This window comes from Lytechinus variegatus, chromosome 10 (assembly GCF_018143015.1).
Source record: "Lytechinus variegatus isolate NC3 chromosome 10, Lvar_3.0, whole genome shotgun sequence".
Classification (NCBI taxonomy): Eukaryota; Metazoa; Echinodermata; class Echinoidea; order Temnopleuroida; family Toxopneustidae; genus Lytechinus; species Lytechinus variegatus.
Window position 1 is genome coordinate 21,409,411 of NC_054749.1, and position 22,853 is coordinate 21,432,263.

A 22,853-nucleotide genomic window follows, 5' to 3' on the forward strand; every position below is an offset into this window, starting at 1 on the left:
ATCACAGATGAACAAATAATTGCAATTTCTTTTACAAATATAGAAGAATCAAATACATTGATATTTGTGATTTAAAATGAAAGTCAATAAAAAAAATAATTGTTTTGGAGGTTATTTTGCTGTCAATTTATTTGAATCTATTTTTATTTTGAAAAAGTCATGAAAATCACAATATTTACAAGAATCTTTGCACGTTTAGAGTACAAAATCAGAGAAACAAAGAAATTTGAAATAAAAGTTGAAGATTTGATTCTCCAGAGTACGTTTAGTTCTTGGCAATATTTAAAGACTTAATTCTTTTTTTTTATTAAGAGTTTTTCAATTTACTTTTAATGTTGAAACATGAAATTAAAAAAGCTTGTGACTGGGTTTTTTCTCTATTTTATGTATTTTTTTTTAATACACTTTGGTGATTGCAAATAGGTGATTATGGCTAGGAATACAAGATAAGAATTAGGCCTATTGACAAGTCCCCTCACTCTTTGATTCCATTGTCCTGTCCGAAACTTTGAGATGCGAGTCCTGAATGCTGATAATCATGCTCAAGACCCCAAAACAAAGTTTTAAAGAGAGCTTATAATGTATTCTGATAATTTGTAGCTTTTCCACTATATCAAGATTCAAATTTGATTTTACATCAGTGCAATAAAATGATGAAAGTGGGACTTGCATGTTGCATTTCTTCCATTTCTTGTCTGGGTTCGTCAGTGTCTGAGACGTCTTCCGTGAATGGTTGTCGCCATAATGCATGCTTGTGTCACCATGGTGAGCGTATGCCATCTCAGTGCAGTTTATCATGATGATAACAAGACTCAGATGTTTGAGATTGCTATAATAAAGCGCCAATTGTGGCAACAAATAGTGCATGATATGGCTGCTTCCTTTGCGGAAGACATTGTAAACATTGGCTATTTTGGATGGGAAAGTGAAGAGCGCTGAAACTAGTGCTTATGGAGAGGATTGGAGGAAAGCTGCAGAGCCAAAGATGATGGATGACACACAATGTGCAACCTTCAAACTAGTTCCTGCTTGCGTCAAGTTAAATTGCGTCGAGTTAAATCGCGGCAGTTCACAGTAGGTTTAGTTAGACCCATAGATCTTTCACTGAGAAGTTTTGGGAACCCAGGGGATGGGCCATTCATTTCATTTAGCTATTAGAAAGTTATGCACAATTTTACACACTTATCACATACCCCATAATGTTCAAATGGCTCTTATCAAAAGAAATAAAAACTTCAGAGAGAGAGAAAGCACTGAAATATAAAAAAAAAAAAAAATTTTCACAAAGAATCAGTGGATGAAAAGAGATTGGTCATAGATCAGAAAGTTAAATGATGCACCCCAATTATTTACATTTTTAAACCTTAAGGCTTAACCAAAGCTGTAGGTCATGTAAACTACCGATCAAACTGTTGGGAAATAGTAGTATAGTTATATACATTGCTGGAACAATATGAAAACGTGTGACAAGGTCTTTGATTAAATCATAATCTCTAATTTTGGTTATCCCTGTGTTCATTGAAAATTGTGTTGGGTTCAACCTTGATGGAAATCCTGCATAAAAACAAGCAGGAAAGTACTATTAAAATAATAATAATACCCAATTTTATAAAGCGCTTTTCCCAGAATGGCCCAAAGCGCGTTACAGCATATTATTACCCCGGTCATTGGATTCATTTCAATCCCGCACGAAAAGTGCACAATTTCCACTCCCTGGGGAGCATTCCTTGCATTCATCGCAGCCTCATTATGGCGCTGGCAAAATCAAACATACAATATCTTTCGCATCCTACCGGGTACCCATTTAGCACCTGGGTCGAGAGTGGCAAAGTGTGGATTAACGCCTTGCCAAAGGACGCTAGACCGCGGGGGGATTCGAACACACGACCCTCTGTTTACAAGGCGAGAGTCAGAACCACTACACCACGGCTCTTCCACAAGGCTTTCAATAACTATCACTCATAATTTCCCTTTCGCCAGTTATAAAACTTAATCCAACTTACATTTTTGTTTACAGATAACTTTTAATTCAAATTCTTTCATAAATTTCTTCCTTCATTCACAGGGCTTTACGTTTTTTATCTTTAATCTCAGAATTAAATAAAATTTCTTAAGTTTAAGTCAAACAAGTTCTAGACCAAATCATTTCTTTATATGATATTCATCTATGCAAGAATTTACCGAACTTTCACAATATGCTTACATAATTAAAGGACAAGTCCACCCGAAGAAAAACATGATTTGAATAAAAAGAGAAAAGTTCAACAAGCATAACACTGAAAATTTCATCAAAATCGGATTTAAAATAAGAAAGTTATGGCATTTCAAAGATTCGCTTATTTTCAACAAAATAGTTATATGAACGAGCCAGTTACATCCAAATGAGAGAGTTGATGACATCACTCACTATTTCTTTTGTATTTTATTATATGAAATATTTTAATTTTCTTGTCATTGTCATGTGAAATGAAGTTTCATTCCTCCCTGAACACGTGGAATTCCATTGTTTTAACATTTTGTGCTTCAGGCAAGGAGGTCCTAATCGTCAAATTCATAAAAATTGAAATATTGTATAATTCAAACAATAAAAAACAAAAGAAATAGTGAGTGAGTGACATCACCGACTCTCATTTGGATGTAACTGGCTCGTTCATATAACTATTTTGTTGAAAATAAGCGAAACTTTGAAATGCCATAACTTTCTTATTTTACATCCAATTTTGATGAAATCTTCAGCATTGTGCTTGTCTGATTTTTCTCTATTGATTCAAATCAACATTTTTCCGAGGTGGACTTGACCTTTAAAGTAAAGTTCCATCCAGGAACGAATTGTGTTATTGAAGTTATATTTGACACAACTGATGATTTCTAAAACCCTTAACTCATTTTATTAAGGAATTTCCATTTTCCAACAATGCACTGGTAAATACACAACAAAGGATCATTGCAATGCATGTATGGCTGTGAACAATGAAAAATTACTCAAAATCTTTTGACTTAAGTAATCTCTAAATCCTATCCTCTTAAAAAGATGAAAGAAATAGTGATTTTAGATTAAAACATATGGTAAAGAAAATAATTGATTATCTTTAAATTTAACGGCTATAACTATTACCATTCTTCAGAACAAACTGACAGAGAAAAGTAACAGATTTCCAGTCAAATTCTTTTTGTCTGTCCAAAGTCATTATCTTAAAAAATTTCACAAACCTCCAACAAATTGCTTTGATTGAAAGAGGTGAAATAGGGACTTGTTTTAGTTTCCTGTACTGTGTGATTCCCAAAAAACTTGATACCTCACAAAACCTCAATTTAAGGGGGAAAATGTAATGTACACATATTTATTAGTATATTTAGATAAGCCCCCAAAATATTAACACTCCCTGTAATGTCAAAGTACCATATTACGTATTGTATTGACAATTAGTTTTGGGTATCAAGAGGAAAAGTCAGAGGTTGCTACTTAAATAAAAATTCTTGTAACAAAAGGGTGGGTAGCGTTGCATTTTATGGACCCCCCCCCCCCCCCGTTTTTCTGAAAGGGTGCATTGGGACCTATTTTTAGATACACCATTCTGATCATTTTGACCAAGTTCAGAATGTATATCTAACCTTCAAAGAGTTATTTCAAATCGGCCATCGTCCAGGGGACCGTTTCATAGAGCCGTTCTTAAGTTAAGAACGACTGGTGAACCCTTCTTAAGCGCAAAACCATCGCCAATTAATGCCATTTACCACAAGAAAGGATCACCGGTCATTCTTAAAATCGCTTTAACTTACTAACAGCTTCATGAAACACCCATCAGATGTCAATTGCTACTTGGTCTACAGCCCGTTCTAATAATCCAATTCAATTAAATTGCTCTATTTGCCACTTTCATTATCCGAAATTAAAAAGAATGGTGCAATTAACAGTAGTATCAAATTCCAAGAACGTGAAAAGATCAACATTAATGACAACAATAAATATCAAGACAAGATATATAAACAGAGATACTAATTAGTAGGATATTATCCTATTTACTAGGATTTTTAAGGGAAAAGTGACAAATATGATTTTTCCCTAGAATTAGGAATTTCCAAACCTTGTAAGAATGATGATTTTTGTCTCGCCTGCATAGCAGAGCGAGACTAGAGGCCTATAGGTGCCGCTTTTCCGATGGCGGTGGCATGAACATCAAATCTTGACCGAAGGTAATGATTTCAAAATGTCCTATCTTAGAAAGGTTAATCAAGTATTACTGGACATTCTGCCTGAGTTGCAGGTCACATGACCAAGGTCAAAGTTTGTTTAGGGTCAATGAACTTTGGTCAAGTTGGGGGTATTTGTTGAGTTAACAATATAACTTAAAACTTTATGGATCTAGTTCATAAAACAAACATACAAGTATTCAATTATCACGGAATATCCTGTGGGAGTTTCAGGTCACATGACTTGGGTCAAAGGTCATTTATGATCAATGAACTTTGGTCAAGTTTGGGGTATTTATTGAATTACCTATATAACTGAAACACCTTTATGGATCTAGTTCTTAAAACTTAAACATAAAAGTATTCAAGTATCACTGAACATCCTGTGCGAATTCCAGGTCACATGACTAAAGTCAAAGGTCATTTAGGGTCAATGAACTGTGGTCAATGGATCTAGTTCTTAAAACTTAAACATAAAAGTATTTAAGTATCACTGAACATCCTGTGCGAGTTTCAGGTCACATGACTAAAGTCAAAGGTCATTTATGGTCAGTGAACTGTGGTCAATGGATCTAGTTCTTAAAACTTTAACATAAAAGTAGTTAAGTATCACTGAACATCCTGTGCGAGTTTCAGGTCACATGACTAAAATCAAAGGTCATTTATGGTCAATGAAGTTTGACCATGTTGGGGGAATTTGTTGAATTACCATAACCCTCAAAGTTCATAGACCTTGTCCATGAACTTGGACATAGATTAATCAAGTATCACTGAACATCCTGTGCGGGGTTTCAGGTCCCATGACTTGGGTCAAAGGCCATTTGAGGTCAATGAACTTTGACCATGTTTGGGGGTATTTGTTGAATTGTCATCATAACTTTAAAAGTTTATGGATACAGTTTGTGAAATATGGACATAGGGGTAATTATCACAATCTTAGGTCACATGGTTAAGGTCAGATGTCATTTAGGGCCAATTAACATAGTATTATGTCATTAAATGATTTTTTGTGAATACTTCTTTTATAGTGTATTTGAAAGTCGGAACTGCTGCTTTGGTGAATTTCGTAATGCAGGCAAGACCGCCAGAGGCGCTCCACTTATTGGTATATTTAACAACAACAAAAAAGAGAGAAAACCGACAATTAAACCAAGTTGTTATTAAACTAAATGGTGGAGGCTATTATGATGATACACCAAATGAGGTTAAACAAAGTGGGCAATGGACCAAAAGTAATGAGATGCACACCACATTGGTATTGGACAAATTTGGTGTTATTTTAGACCATTTGATGATTATAATAACGGTATATTTACCCAGGGTAGCCACTTCAGTTCCGAAAATTTTTCTCCCAGCAGGCCCTGCCATTATTACCCAGCTAAGGTAGGCTACCGATTCAGGTGCGCACAGTTTTTGTCTCGCCCACCAGAGGTGAAGGCGACACTTAGGGATCCAAATGTCGTCGGTCCGTCACAAACCTGTAATGACACATAACTCCACAACCATTAGTCGCTTTTCAGCCAAACTTGGATGGTGGATGGACTTGGGGGACCTGCATGTTATGCTGCAGTCGGAGGTCACATGGTAAGGTCAAAGGTCATTTTCAGGTCAATGTTAAAGTTTACATGCAAGACTCTTAACTCCGCAACCGTAAGTCGCTTTTCAACCAAACTTGGATGGTAGATGTACTTAGGCGACCTGCATGGTATGCTGCAGTCAGAGGTCACATGGTAAGGTCAAAGGTCATTTTCAGGTCAACATTAAAGTTTACATGCAAGACTCTTATGACACCTAACTCCACAACTGTAAGTCGCTTATCAACCAAACTTGGATGGTAGATGAACTTAGGGGACGTGCATGTTATGCTGCAGTCGGAGGTCACATGGTAAGGTCAAAGGTCATTTTCAGGTCAATGTTAAAGTTTACATGCAAGACTCTTAACTCCGCAACCATAAGTCGCTTTTCAACCAAACTTGGATGGTAGATGTACTTAGGTGACCTGCATGTTATGCTGCAGTCGGAGGTCACATGGTAAGGTCAAAGGTCATTTTCAGGTCAACATTAAAGTTTACGTTCAAGGCTCTTATGACAAGTGTTATTCCATCCCAGTCATTTCACAATGAAGTTTCGATATAATCCTCTTTCGTGCCCTCACGAATCATGATATTTCTGGTTATTTTCATAAGTGGGCGAGACACAAAATTGCTTTTGCCTTGTTTGAGGAATTCTTTCCTCATGATTCAGACGAAATGGCAGTTAGACCAACTGATAATTACCAAATCAAATCAATATTTGATGATTAGACCAGATGAAAATAAACCAATTCAATATGAGACCAAATAGTTATAAACCATTTCTAGGCCTATCAGACGAACTGACTATAGACTAAATGGTAATTAGACCAAATATTGGACAAAATGATAAGACCAACTGGTTATTATATCAACTGATATTAGACTGAATGAAGTTGGACCAATTGTCTATTAGACCAACTGGCTGTAGACCAAGTGGCAATAAATCGATTTGGATGATAACCTCTCTGAAAGTTAGATAAAAATGAAAACTAATCAGAATGGCCCAATAAAAAAAGTCACCGTGCGCCGTTTTTGCAAAACTGAAGGGGGGGGGCTTTGGTCAAAGGGTGTAGTTCCAGTCAACCTGTCGATACCCGACGTTCCTCAAAGGGGGGGGGGGCTTTCACGCTACTCACTCTTTCGGTACTAGCCACTTAAGATCCCATTCTCATGATTACCTTATAACTGTTTTAGGGTTTTACTTCAAATATGCATGTTTTCATATTGAAGAAATGATCTGATTAGGTTTATGAGTTGTGAGGTCACAGGTCATTATCATACATTGAAATATCTAATTCTTGTAACTAAAATATGAGAACCATTTGAGGGTCAACTTCAAACTAAGCTCATGAGTGTAAAGGACCCGGGGAGCAATTTTTACAAAAAAAAGGTACCGGTATTTAGAATGCCCAAATTGATGCAAGCGTGAAGCGCGAGCGGAAAAATTCAAGATTTACACCTAAATAATGGGACACTTTTTCCATGTTTTGTAAATCATGAAAAGGATGAGTAATTGGAAATCTTCCTACAATAATGCGAGCACAAAGCGTAAGCAGAAATTGTTTTATATTGTGATCTGAAACTGGATGATTTAGATGGAGAACAAGATGCGTATCTGAATAAACGTCCGTGCACATGTTTCAGATTTCAATCTAGAATCTGGGCATTCTAAATACCGGTACGCTGCCGGTACCTTTTTTTGGAAAAATCAATAAAGCGAACGCAAAGCACAAACTTGAAATATTTGATATTCCGATCTGTAAAAGGGTCAGTTTAAGCCCTGTACTTCAAGCACATTGTAGGAAAATTGTGAGGTTGATATAGATCACAGTTAAAAAAAGCTAATATGTTTCATTATTATTACTTTGAGTTTTATGTCATGAAAATGATGTCTATCTTTCTATTTCTCGTTAAGGATCACAAACATTGCCCAGAATGTTAAAATTTTAGGACAAAGTACATGAAAAAGGAAAAAAATTGCTCGCGCTTCACGCTCGCACGATTTAATTAAGGCTTATGAGATTACTTTATATTTATTTATTTGAATAAAGCTTAGAAGTGGTTATTAGGACTACCCTTCAAACAAACAAAAATCAACTTCGAGCAGCTGATCGGGGAAAATAAGGCTGAAACAAATCTCAGCCCCCCCCCCCTATTGGCGAAGGCTGGATCCACCCCTGCATCCCCACCAATCAAAATTCCAAGATGACCAATACATGTGCAAAACTATTATATCACATGAACATGATGTACTTCTGAGAAGAAAAAAAAATCCATTTAGATAGCTTATCCACTCTACCACTGAGTGAGAGTAAATTTGTCTCAAGTGAAACTAAAATATTATTCCCTTATTTTCCATGTTCAGGGGTGTGAGAGTTCAGATTTTTAGCTGATTTCCGATTTTTTCCAGCTTAAAGGTCAAGTCCACCTCAGAAAAATGTTGATTTGAATCAATAGAGAAAAATTAGACAAGCACAATGCTGAAAATTTTATCAAAATCTGATGTAAAATAAGAAAGTTCTGACATTTCAAAGTTTCGCTTATTTTCAACAAAATAGTTATATGAACGAGCCAGTTACATCCAAATGAGAGAGTCGATGATGTCACTCACTATTCTGTTTTTTGTTTGAATTATACAATATTTCAATTTTTACAAATTTGACAATTAGGACCTCCTTGTCTGAAGCACAAAATGTTAAAATAATGGAATTCCACGAGTTAGGGAGGAATGACACTTCATTTCACATGACAATGACGAAAAAATAAAAATATTTCATATAATAAACTACAAAAGAAAGTGAGTGAGTGATGTCATCAACTCTTTTTATTCAAATCAAGTTTTTGTTAGGGTGGACTTGTCCTTTAATTTCAGCTTATTTTTGACTTTCCTCTGTACAAAAAGTATGGGAGCTCTTTCTTTTTCAGACTTTTTTCAATACTCTTCAGCTTTTTTCAGATCTTTTTTTTTGTGACCAGTCACACCCCTGCATGTTGTAAACTATTTGATTCTATCCTTCTGTCCCATAGTCTAATAAAATGAAGAGGCAGTATTCAATAAGATAAGTAAGGCCGTGTTTATGCTTCCACTTTTCAGGCCAGAATCAGCGTTTCCAAACTTGATTAGTCCAAAACACGGTTGCGTCCATGCTTACTTTCATTTAAACGCTGTTTCAAAACGCCGATCGTAAACTCACAAAAAGGTGCGTTTGTAAACGTCGGTTGACCAGAATCAGGCTTTCTGGGGTAGCATAAACAGAAACACGATCATAAACGTGTTTAAATGACGTCATTTGGTACATGCTTTTGGTCAGATGAAAATCCGCGGGCAAATACAGTCGTATTGCTCCATGTTATCTCTACGTAATAACAACAATCGGAAAAAAAAACTTTCGAAAAAAGGCGCGCCCAATTTGACCTCGCTTTACGATGCGAAGCCAGCTGGAGATCATGATTTGCTCTGAAAAGTGAAGCTTAAACAGCACTCCCAGAACCACGTTTACGATCGGCGTTTTGAATTGATGTTTGAAATCGCTGATTCTGTTCTCGCAATGGAAGCATAAACACACCCTAATCTTCACCATTCCTCTCGTTTCTCTGCTTTCTTACGTGTCACTCAGCTCAAAGCCTGTCCATTTCCGGATATTATCATAGCACTTACTAACTTACAAACTTACAAAGAAGTATGTTTCTTTTAAAAATAATACAGCTCAATTACGTGACCTGTATAGTGTGGCAAGTCGAAGAGGTTCAATTTACTCTTGGTGCATTTCTCTATTTACTTTTAGTTTGCACCTTAAGTTAAATCCCACCATTCAGATGCTTATTCAGACTCACTTCTTGGAAGAGCACAACACGCAACTTCATTAATGCATACTTTGTTTTGTGTCTATTTTAGGAAAAAATAATTTTTTGTGAGCTTGGATCAAGTTCTTCAAACTAGAGAAAACTAAAGCAAACTCTCACTTGTGTTTTATTAGAAATGATGTGCAATTTACCTCTTCACCATTTGGCAGTAACATTTTCTGTATGTTAAATATGATTCTCCAAGGATTTGTAAGAATGACAAACACAAGGTACCTTTAGAGCAGTTTAAAGAAAACTCCTGAGGTGATCGCCAAGGTTTTTTTTCCCTCAGATTCAGAAATCAAAATAGTGATTTAATTAATGGCTTGCCCCCAACCTGTAAACAATTCTTGGTAGTTCAATTCACCAGCTATAGTAGTGAAATAGATATTGATGATTTTTTAAACCATTTATCTGATTGGTGATTGTCTGAGCTTTGTTGAATGGTTGTGATTTGAAGTTGAACCTATTCTTCAGCGGTAGTGTAGAAAGTTGAGAAGTGAAAGCCAGGGCTTATTTCTTTTCCATGGGTATACCATGCATCAAATTTAAAGTGCCCAGCTTGCGATCATACAAATCCATGGAGGCAGGCCAGTGAGAGTTGCACAAAAGGACTTGTCTGATGTTCTATCCGACAAAGTATGTTTTATCCATTGTTACCATAGGAACCGTTTCTCAACCAATCAAATTCAAGGAAATCTGGTAACATGCTTCCTGCCCCAAGCACTGAATTCCAATTCAGCAATATATTGCTCGGAAGCATTAGGGTGAACGATATGCACAGACTCTCTTCTGCAGAGAAAGTGAGTTTGGCCCTGTTGCATAGAAGTTATTTTTCGATTAACTTTGCCATTGTCGTTCAATGGCAGTTACCACAAAATTCTTGACTTTGATTGGCCGTTGAGCAATGTTACCGTGGTAATTACCATTGGATGGCAAAGCGACCATGAAATAACTGTCATGTAGTGGGACACAGGAAACGGTGAATATTTTGGACTCTTAATGAGACAAATACCCAACCAATGGTTGATACTATGGAGTGTAGAAAAGTCCTGGCTTTGGTTAGAGAATGAGGTTCCAAAGTGAGCAAGAGCTATCAAGAGAGATAACTTGTGGGTAATGGTGGCTGTGGTCTTAAAGTGTTGCATGAGTTTGAGTGAAAGTCGCAGTGAAAGTGCCCTCTGCCAAGTTGTAAATTGCTTCACTTGTTTGGCTTTCCAAAGCATGAAAATATATTCGTTTTTCTTTATCTGGGAATCCTGAACAAAATTGAGCAAAACCTCAGGAATATGATTACTGTAGTTTTTAACAAGGGTGTCCCTGTGGTATCCAGAGGGGGAGGGTGTTTCTCAAATGAGCCTAGGCTGTTTCCATCACATTTCCAGTATGTTTTCTTGTTTGACCTTTCTTTCCCCAAATTTTTCCCTATTTTCATACCCTTGTTATTTTTTATTTATGTATTTTTTTTTCTGTTGGAGGAGGGGGGGATGGTGCTAACTTTATCCCTTAACCCCTGAAGTCACCTTAGACCATATTTCCACACATTGTCCATTTCAGAGACAGTTTTTATGCCTCTGCACACTGAATATGATTGCCAGAGAATGAGCGTTTTTGTATCCTCTATCTGGATTTCTTTCTTGCGATACCCAAAGAAATGTTGGATGGATAAATTTCAAACATATATGCCAAGTACTGCTTAAAAATATTGATTTAATCTGAGAATTTGGGGCATATCAAGGTCAAAGGTCTCAATTAACTTTATTGAAATACCTTGTTCCTGTCCCTGTAATAAGTAAAAAAAAATTTTTGAGGGATCAACCCAAATCAGTCATTCCCACACACAATGTGTGCACATCTTCCACTCCCTGGGGAGTATTCCAGTCAGTCGCCGATGAGGCGCACACAGTACTGGACAAGCTACAATGACTTTCACATCCTACCGGGTACCCATTTAGCACCTGGGTCGAGAGTGGCAAAGTGTAGATTAACGCCTTGCCAAAGGACGCCAGATCGCTGTGGGATTTAAACACACGACCTTCAATTTGGGGGGTCACAAGGTCAAAGGTCTTCCAGAAAATTAACCCTACTTGTGATATTTGGGAACTGAGGTTCAAACTTGATTCATGTATCTAACAGGTGTGAAGATCTAATTGGATTTTTTGGTCAAAACTCACAGTGGAAACAGTAAAGTCACAGAAAATGACAATTATAAAAAGTCGGCGTGCTGGACATTTCCAAGCCAACGATGGCGGGTGCAGATTTTGACTGAGTGCAGTCAAGGTCTTTTCTTTTACTTCATTTGTTGGGTTAGGGGCTACAAGCATACCACAACCTTGGGCCATCCCTGTTGCCATCCCTGACCTGATCCATTCACACATTCCCATACACCTTGTTAATCTTACGAACAATTTATTCATGAATTTCCCAGCCCCTCCCCAACAGCATGCACCCCTTGTCTACCATTAACACCTTGTTCTTAAAAATAATTCCAATAATTATGCATTATCATGGTTCTCCATCAGCCCAAGTTTGGTCATTCTCTTGCCTCATAATGAGCATTTTTCAAAATAAAACTTAAATTTTAAGAATCCCTTCTGTGGGTGGAATGAGATGCCGAGTTACACTTTTGGGGCCTCGTATTTAGATAACATGTTATTCTATGGTATCATGTATCTATTGTCCTGTGCTTAAACCAATTGTATCTTCATTTCCAAATGAGCTGGATGATTCTCAAAATTGTGCATTTTATTCACTAAATAATCCAAAGTCAAGGTAGGACTGTCATGGCTCTTTTATTGGATCTCCATTACAAAGAATCACCAGATAGTTTTGATCAGAATAGTTCGCTTCATCAGAAATAGCAGGATATTATGTAAAAACTTGGGTTGATGTGGATGGGCCTTAAGAGAATGCATTCTTAAAAAGAACCTTTCTGGTAAGTATTTTAGGTTTTAGAATGGAAGAAAAAAAAATGAAGACAATATTGATGATATTTGTCAAGCTTTTCATGAAGAAACAAATATGAAATTTATGTTTGACAACCTATATTTTTACGTTTTTCTTTAGACATTGTTTCTGCCAACTTTTCATATAAGTTTAAATTATTCTAAAATATGGAGGTTGGGTTGACATTGCAAAGTTCAATATTCAGGGAATTTAAAAAAAATGAATATAATAGGCTAATGTTTGACATTATCAATTCTAAATTGAACTTCAGCAATCTTGAGAGTAAACATGAATTAACCAACATCAGAAAAGTCAACCCCATTGCAGCATTGCTGTATTCATTCTTACCCAAGTACAATGCTCACGCATTTTCCTTCTCTTAACCAAAATTTTGTTTATTCTACACAGGGTCTAAAGATGACTATAGCCCAGCTAAGCAAGGTGAGATCAGTGTTTCATAATGAAAAAAAAAGGCTTTCAGGAAATAATGCTGAAAATAAATGACTTAACGGCTCATATTGTCAGTGATTTTACTAACCGGCTCAAACCTCGACTTGTCTCCAAAACATGATTTTGAGATAATCGCATTGAATGTTTGGATGTTTTTCAGACACTCGTAACCTTGAGCTTTGAAAGATCAATTTTTTATACCAATTTAAAGCATACATTCTATTCAATTATAATATACAAAATTTTGTTCACAATTCGTATGCATTCTTTCAGTATTTGAATTGAAGTGGATGTATGCATTTCAGGAGCTGCTCATTTTTACCCAAATGAGGGGTTTGAGCCAATTCGTAAAAATCACACGCACCATACCAATGTGCACAGTTTTTTAGTGGTACAAACCATGGTTTGAGCCAGTTTGTAAAATCATTTATGCCATGCACATGTTTTTAAAGGCACAAACCATATACATCTAGGTCAGATCTTTGCCCGGGGGCCACTTACATTGATGAGTGGATACCATGCGCGACCCTAAAAACACGTAAAAAGGATGTATTATTAAGAAAGGGCATGTTCTGTATGTAACGTAATTAGGTTGTAAAAACACTAAAATAATGAAAAAAGGGTATCTATTTCGCTAGAAAAGCTATGTGTTTAGGGTTAAATTTGGGAGGGTATAAAAAAGACAAATGTTTTATAAAGGATGTATTTTTGCTCCAACAGTCAACACTAAGTGTTTAGAGTCCGATTTGTGCGAGGTGTGGCCGTTCTAAACCCAATGATGTACATTTAGGTAAAGGTAAACCAACGTCTGTGACATATAACAATTAAAATATCACTGTACTTGTTTAGGGGTTCAATTCAGGGAATACTTTCCAAGGGTATCGTTTGTTTCTGATACTTGTTAGGAATAGGGTTTCACACGCCAATACATGTTAATACTTGTTTAAGGTGCTTTTTGAGACCCCATGGTCGCGCATGGTATCCACTCGTCAATGGAAGTGCCCCCCCCCCCCGAGGGCACATCTGGCATACCTGGCAAACTTTATCTGGAGGGGGCAAAATTTTCTGACAACTTTTTAAAAAGAAGAGAGAGAGAAGGTCACTACAATCTGTAGAACTTTCCCATTTAAAACTAAAGAGGAATAGATGAAGGTCAAACACTAGTCATAGCAAAGGCCACCAACATTTCAAGCATGTGAAAATATGACAATGCCCCCCCAAAAAAAAAAATGTGGGGTGTCCCCTGTACCCTAGTGACTCTAGCTAGCTGCTAACTAAAGACACCATTTATGATAGTACATTGTGTAGTTTTTCTTGATGCTTAGATGAACAGGAAATGTGCAAAAAGGAGTATGAATTTCATCTTTAATTAACATTTACAATCAATGCACAACCAGATTTTTTTTTCTTATCAGCTACCAGCATTGTTCCCATGTTAGTAATCATTTATGGCAAATCCACCTTTGTGTAATGCACAAAAGCATTGAAGGTATACAAAACAAGCTTCTCAGTTTTGACCATAAAGCCCTGTGCACACAACACCATCCATTTACGATCTGAATATGGACAAAAATTAGAATAGCGTTTGATATGAATATTCAAACCTGTAAATAAAAAATAAAGATCAGAGTTCCGGATAGTGGTGTATATATTAAAAATTTAAATACAGGCTACTACAAGCGTCCCTGAAGGAATAAATGCAAAGTCCATCCATTTCTAAATAATAGTGATATCATAGTGATTTTGCCATCAGCTACAGGCTTGAAGCAAAGCAGAATTTAGATTTCAGTATTCCTAATATTATTGGGAACTTGATAAGATAATGTAACTTGTTTGAACTTTCATATTTAATGCAAAATGCGATCGGATGAAAAAAAGAAAATCAGAATGCAGTCGGATCCTGTAATCCTGTAATGACTTTGACATAATTGTTGCTTGAATACTTGATATCTCTCCCACATTGCAAACCCCATAGAGAGCAGATCTGGTGTCCATTGATGCCTCTGAAGATGACAAGATATCCGCTATGGTCATGCAGGCTGGACAGGAGTATAACCCTTCAAGGTAAGACATGAACAAAAAGCAACAACATGATAACATGAAATCTAGAACAAAAAAGACGGGCATCAGGGATAATAGATGAATTTGAGATAAGGATTGTTAAGTTGCAGAAAGTGTTGCAATCGATCGCAACCCTAAAAATCGTGCGCAACTTGATTTTCAACCAATCAACAGCGCGCATTTTGGACTTGAGATTGATTTATTGACTTGCGTTTAAACGCAACTCTTTCTGCAACGGGCCCCTTGACTGTCAATGACGTCCCACAACTTGAAAAGTTGCCAACACCATGCATGAAAATTAAACAGGCTTGATTCTTTTACTTATTATAAATCAAATGTTAAAAACTTCTGATTAGTAGTGTGAAATATGGAACACTCCCAAATGCATCTTGTTGTTGCAACATATTCCTTACTTTGAAGATATGATTAAAAGAAAGAAGGGTTTTGACAAGCATTTTGGTTGGGATTGGCCCAGGTGGGTGTGTCATAAGAACAACCGGTGATCCTTTATTGTGGTAAATTATATTTACCAATAATATTCATTTGTGATTATTTAGCACATGCGAAAGGTTCACCAGTCGTTCTTGAAGTCGCTCTTAACTTACGGACAGCTTAATGAAATGGCCCCTGGATTATCATAGGATAAACCCGAACCAATCATAAATGCTTGTTTTTAAAAACACTTATTGACCAATTTCTCAGGATTAAAACGAAGGAGTTAAGTTGCAACTTACATGCAAGTATTATGAAATACACAAATTATATCATCTCCAGATCTTATGCCTAAATCAAGGTGAATTTATGTCATTTATCTTGATTCTATTTCTGTCAAGGTACATCGACACAAGGCACTTGAATCGCAATGCCCCGCCCCCAAGAAACTACATCTGCCACCACTGCCACAAGGCTGGACACTTCAAGCACAGATGTCCCCATTTGAATGCTGTAAGTATCAATCTGTTTCTGTCTATGGTATTTCCCATAGGAACTCGGCAAGACATCTTTTGGCTGGTAAACGCCAAGCTTGTATACAACCAATCGCCTAGGAAATATTTTATGTCTAGGTTAATCAGTCATAGTGGCAGAAGTTATTGACGAGAGATGGGTCTTTTTATCAAAGTGGAGACAATGGCAGAGTGGGGATTTGAATGCACACCCTTATGATTATGAGTCCAATGCTCTAACCACTGGACCACACGACTCGTCTGTTTGATGGACTGTAATGATCGCTTCATTATTATTATTGGACTCGTGCTATACCAATACCATCATGGACATAGGTCAAGAAATTTGTGAATCGGCACTGTTCAAATTCATTTTCAGGTTAACCTTATTGTATGTTATAGCTACTTAATACATTGATACATTCAAGAGTGATACTATTGTCATTATCACCGGAATGCGGCTTGCCCTTGCATTGTAATTATAATTTTTCTGACCCTTTGGGGACCATTCTTGCAAACTTGCCAATATTGCTAATCATATTTAATTGGCTTTCACATCCTGTGACGTGGATACTGGTGAAGTATAGATTTACCGATTTCATGTCAATTTCTTTTATATTCATTATTGACCAAATATGTGTTTTTTACACTCTTTTTACTCTGTCATTACACTAGTATTATCTGTTATGAATATCAAATAAAAAGTTTCACATCAGTTCCTGCATTCCTGCAAGTAAAAATGCAATAATTCTTTTTTTTATAGGACGAAGATAAGATGGTGTATGGAGGTCAGCGTTTGATGATGAAATCTACTGCAGGAATCCCAAGATCTCGCATGACGACACTGGATATTCCTTTAAAGGACCTGTAAGTTGATTTTATTTGGTTAAGAATATGTTATCCCCCTGATATAGGATTTTGTTATCTGTAGTCTATGGAATAGTAAGCATTAGTTTAGATTGTAAGTTTGAAGAAAAGAAATAAACAAAATCATGTTTTATAATACAGCCATAGGATCACGAAGACCCTCAAAAAGAAAACAAATAATGCACAGGTTACGTCATATACACCCCAAATATCAAATACAGCCCACATAAGTAGAATTTGAGAGGAAAATATATGAAAAGAAAATGAGCCTAAAGATTCTTTCCTCCTAAAATAAGCATTCTTAATTAAACTCTCAAATTAAATCTTATCTTGGTAACTGTCTTTATCTCTGTTTTTATCCAGGCAAGCCTACTTGATTGGCAAGAAGGAGAAGCCTCCGTTTGTCAAGAGCAACACACCTGAGCCAGAAGAAGAACAGCCAGAGGTTCCTGATGAATTGCTCTGTAAGCTATGTCAGAACCTGATGACTGATGCTGTCCTCATCCCTTGCTGTGGCAATAGCTTCTGTGATGAATGTAAGTGCACTGTTTATGATGACAAAATGCATTGTGATCAGACAGTTGGTTGTGATTTCGACTAGTCTTTGCGTATTTACAATTTTGTGATAAATTTTCAAGCATTTTGGGACATGGTTTTGAGATCTACATTTTTTTTAAATAAAGAAAACAATGCACATAATACTCTATTATGCACATTAAACTCTTTTATGTTAACAATCTTTGATTGTTAACATATTATTCTAACTCTTCCAGTGGTATCATGTTATGGCAAATTTTACCCAATACTGAGGTCTATCATTTGTGTAGCCTTACTTAGAACTTAGATATTGGGGATGTCATTGGCTTAATTTCGCACAATTTCGATTTAAAAAAAGTTAAGATACTTACCTTCCCGATTTTTTATATCTCATACCATTTGGTGGATAACAATTTCTGTTAAATGTCTTTACAAAAAGCATGAGAAAGAGAGGCTTGGGTATGAGAGCTTTTGTTTTTTTCAGAATTTTGCCAAGTAATATTTTGTTATCTGCCCTTTATGGGTAGGTGCTCTCTGCTGAACTCGTCCACGTATTATATCATCTTACCACTTGTGTCTGTCCGCAGGTATTAGGAACTCTCTACTAGAAACAGATGATCACATATGTCCTATATGCAATGAACAGGATGTTTCACCTAATTCTCTTGTGCCAAATCAACAACTCAGAAAGGTGAGCATACTTGATCTTTTGATCAAAGTAGTGGACGTGTCAACGGCTGAAGAATGAATATATTGAAGCTTGTAGTGTAAAGATATCCAGAAGCGCTGTCTTAAGCTTTGCAGCAGTTCATTAAGGTTGCCATAAACTTTTTGTCTGGAAAACCCTAAGTGCTATCTTCTATTGGTTAAAGTAACTCATTGAAACAATATCATTGTAGCATCACACTCTTCACAATAAAGAAAAGAGCATGTTAAAAAAGATTAATAATGTTATTTTCGTGTTCATATGAATTTTGTTGCACTGTTTCACTGCTCAAAGTGTATGGGAAAATGAGGTGACACATTCGGACACTAAACTGCACAAGCCACAATTTGATGATCAATTTTGTAACTGCCTTTTAGGTCTCTTAAAAAGCCCCATTGCTTTCAGGTTGATAACTGTGAATTGTAATTGTTTTAATTTTCTCCCCACAGTCTGTGCTAAGCTTTCAGAACGAGACCAGCTACGTGCGACGTCCGAAAACCAAGCCTCAACCCCAGCCCCAAGTCAAAGAGGAATCTCCCCCACCTCCACCCCCTCCCCCGTCAACCTCTGCACCCTCCACAGAGCACACACAGAGAAGTCAAAGCTCCTGGGAGGATGACAGGTGGCACTCAAGGGTAAGTACGCAGTGGTATAGGGGATGGGTTTGTAAAGTTCCGTTCAGATATGGCACCGCAAAGCTCCAGCAACATTTTGTTTGCAATGTTTGTTTGGATATGAGGCATGAAATAAAGATTGCAGAGGCAGGATTTCCGTTTATTGTTGCCCGACTGCAAAAAATTGTTGGCCAATTAAATTCTGATGAAGTTCAGCATGGAATTTTTTTTTGCAAAAGGATGCATCTTGAAAAATTAATGAAAAGATGTTACATTGTTGCACTAAACATGAGAGTTGACCCTTCTTTATGTACATTTATTGAGATAATAAGTCTCATCACATCTGACCGCTGCTAATGTTTGTAAGCTTTGCTGTGACATATCTGAACAGGCTGTGAGAAATGGAGCAAAAATACCAAGCGTACTTTTCATTGTTTGATCATAACATAGGCTGGTTACGATGTTTATTCTTTTCACTTATTACCTGCATTGCCAGACTCAAGAATTTTCCTAAACATAGACCTTGACACTAAAAAAGACTGGGGGAAAAATCTTTCCCAGCGTTGCTGTGACATATCTGAACAGGCTGTGAGAAATGGAGCAAAAATACCAAGCGTACTTTTCATTGTTTGATCATAACATAGGCTGGTTACGATGTTTATTCTTTTCACTTATTACCTGCATTGCCAGACTCAAGAATTTTCCTAAACATAGACCTTGACACTAAAAAAGACCGGGGGAAAATCTTTTCCACTGCCTTGCTAGTATATCATGTACATTTGTAAGTAATATTTGCCATTTTTCCCTCAGTCCCTTCATTTTGTTTTCTCTTCTTATTTGAGTTGTGACCATATTTACTGTATTACTATGATGTTGAGAAGGACAAAGCTGATTTATTCTTCTTTGAACAAATGGATAGAATATCTGTGAGTGACCGATAAATCATATCCATTGTAAGATTCAGTCAATTTTTGTTGTCAAAGAGTCTTCTTTGTAAGATGGCTCACAGTATACTTCTATAAACCTTGAAGTTGATGTTCAATATCTCCAATCCTTTTCTTTTCTCATTACAGTCAAGGGACAGAGACAGGAATTATGACGACAATTACAAAGGTGAGTCTCAATGATTCGTTTGTTAATGTTGTGCAGCATATTTACTTTAAAAATGACAGTTTCATGTAATGTGAAAATTGAGTGAATATTTTTATAATCTGAAAACAAAGTGATGTTTTCTCTAAAATTTGTATTGGATCCAATTTCAATGTTATACTATTGTCCGATCATGAATCGTGTCGTTTAGTAAATGGAAATTTTCTCTATACCAAGTTTCTTAGAGGAACCATCTAACATCAAGAACAAATATGTGTGAAATAGACTTATCTTACCCAAAATTATTTACTTTCATCTACTTTGTGTATATTGATATTTTTCAAGATATTTAGTCGCAAGTGTTATGTTTTTGTTGGCCTTGTAAACTTACAAGTTGCTTTCTCTTCCCTTGTGTGTTTTCAGGAGAGAGTGGCTCTTATTACAGAGGAAGAGGAAGAGGTTCATATAGACCGTACGACTCGCGTCCACGCTACCACAGAAACTATGAGTATGATTATGAGAATAGGAGGTACAAAAATGAGGAATATTCTGAACAAAATAATGAACAATCACGTTCAAGTGAGTCGGGGAGATATGAACAATATCATCAACCTCCAGCCTCACAGCATCCTCCTCCTGCAACATCACTTGCCCCTCCTGTATCATCACATCCTCCACCAGCTGGCTATCAACATTCTGTGCCACCTCCAGGGTATCCACCAGCAGTTAGTCAGGCTGCTCCTGCAACTCTTAGCCATCCACCTCCAACACTCCACCAACAGACACAACATATGCAACAACCGGCAACTCATCAGCCTCCTACATTGATGCAACATCCATCCCAACCTGGTCAGCATCCACCACAACCTGCTCAACAACATCCACAGCCAGGACAACACACACAACAGCCTGGTCAACATCCACCACAGACTGTTCAGCATCCACAACAACCTAGCCAACATCCACAACAGCCTGGTCAACATCCACCACAGCCTGGTCAACATCCACCACAGACTGTTCAACATCCACAACAACCTAGCCAACATCCACAACAACCTAGCCAACATCCACAACAGCCTGGTCAACATCCACCACAGCCTGGTCAACATCCACATCAGCCTGGTCAACATCCACCACAGCCTGGTCAGCAGCAACAGCCAGGGCAACATCCACAACCTGGTCAGCATCTACCACAGCCAGGTCAGCATCCACAACAACCTGGTCACCATCCACAACAACCCGGTCAACATCCACAACAGCCTGGTCAACATCCGCAGCAACCTGGTCAGCAGCCACCGCAACCTGGTCAGCAGCAACAGACAGGTCAGCATCAACCACAGCCAGGTCAGCATCCAGCCCAACCTGGTCAACATCCAGCCCAACCTGGTCAACATCCAGCCCAACCTGGTCAACATCCACCACAACCTGGTCAACATCCACCACAACCTGGTCAACATCCACCACAGCCTGGTCAACATCCAACGCAACCTGGTCAACATCCTTCACAGCCAGGACAACACCCACCACAGCCAGGACAACATCCGTCACAGCCAAGTCAACATCCACCACAGCAAGGGCAGCATCTCCCTCAACCTGTCCAACAACAACCCAGCCACCCTCAGCAGCAATCACAAGTTGGTCAAGCACAAGCTCCACCTCAGACTACTCAACCTTCACATTCAGGTCCACCACAAACAAGCGTTGTGTACCATGTTCCAGCTGGACACCAACCTCTTGCTAGTCAACCATTGCCAGCTCACCAAACACCTCCTCACTCTTCTGGGGCTGTTGCTCATTCACAAGCAGCACATCCCACATCTGTATCTGCCTCGCTGTCCCACCAATCTATTAATCAGCAGGTGACTTACACCGTAGCTGGGACAGTCCAGACAAGTGCTGCACCTTCAACTGTACACCAAGTACATCATACAGTGGTATCTACTGCTCAGCCGCCACAAGCCACTTCCCATGGGGTCTCACAGCATCCTTCAACCCAGACAGCACCAACCCAGCCTCCTCCAGGGCTGGTAGGTCAACTTCCTGCCAGCATAGATTTCAACAAACCCCCTCCAGGTCTGCAAGCTGGAGCTGCTCCTGTCATCGTAGACTTCAGTAAGCCACCACCAAGTCTTGATGTCGTCAATAAGGCACCTCAAGCTGAAACCGCAGTAGTTGGAGCTTCTCAAGCACATGTTGAACAAAGTTCAGCACCACCTGCAGCAGCAACTCAGCTTGAAGTTTCTTCTCAAGGTATGATACCTTCCATTATGATTTTGAATTTATTGATTTTAGCAGTACCTCTATTTCAATGCCTTGAAGAAATTTCTGATTCTTCAATAGGCAAAATGAGTATCAAAGGCATGAATCTTTTTTTCAGATTTTATTTTGATTGTCATCAAAATATTGCAGTGATCATGCAGCGTGAGTGCCAAAAGTTGTCCAAAACAATATTTCCATTGTCTCAGAAGTTTCAGAATGTTTTTCAAGGCATTGAAATGAAGGTACTGCATGAATTGAAAATTTGATATAAAGGGGTTTTCTGATTTTCTTAGCTGAAATAATGAGCCTAAAAAACCGAAGTAAAATGAAACGCTTAACACTGACAATTCCATTGAAATAAAAAAATATCACAAATTGGCAATTTTGTGACAAGTGGTAGGGACTACTCTGCCTTTTGTCCTGAATTCATGGTGTTTTCCTCATGCCATTAATGAAATTCAGCGCATACAGATATTGATATACATCCTCATAATGAAAAATGTCTGTTTTACCAAGTTTTTAAAATATGCCATGTTAATATTTTCATAAATAAGTATATTTTTCTCTGACAATTTTTTTTAAGTGTTGATTTTTTGTGTTTTATGAGAGGACATCTTGATACAATGAATACACCTGTTTCTTTCTTGCTCCTTAGAAACTAAACCTCAAACTCAGTCCTCAAGTGAGTCTGGTGTGGCATCCGATCAACCAAAGACTGAATCGTAAGTTTACTTGACATGCACTGTGGCTATAAATGATCAACATTGTAATC

At 37.5% G+C, this 22,853-nt stretch overlaps 1 protein-coding gene across 2 annotated transcripts in view; it reads left to right on the top strand.

The window, feature by feature from the left end:
* The window catches only part of LOC121422881 (serine/arginine repetitive matrix protein 2-like), a 48,762-nt gene that overhangs the window by 21,403 nt on the left and 4,506 nt on the right, over positions 1–22,853 (top strand). The window contains exons 5-14 of one of the 2 annotated variants that reach the window (XM_041618109.1): positions 12,963–12,995; positions 14,980–15,068; positions 15,899–16,010; positions 16,773–16,876; positions 17,240–17,412; positions 18,001–18,104; positions 18,569–18,754; positions 19,807–19,846; positions 20,246–22,072; positions 22,737–22,803. In XM_041618109.1, coding sequence (XP_041474043.1) covers positions 12,963–12,995; positions 14,980–15,068; positions 15,899–16,010; positions 16,773–16,876; positions 17,240–17,412; positions 18,001–18,104; positions 18,569–18,754; positions 19,807–19,846; positions 20,246–22,072; positions 22,737–22,803 — 2,735 coding nt within the window. The remainder of the gene's footprint in view (positions 1–12,962; positions 12,996–14,979; positions 15,069–15,898; positions 16,011–16,772; positions 16,877–17,239; positions 17,413–18,000; positions 18,105–18,568; positions 18,755–19,806; positions 19,847–20,245; positions 22,073–22,736; positions 22,804–22,853) is intronic. The other variant, XM_041618111.1, reaches the window with a different exon arrangement.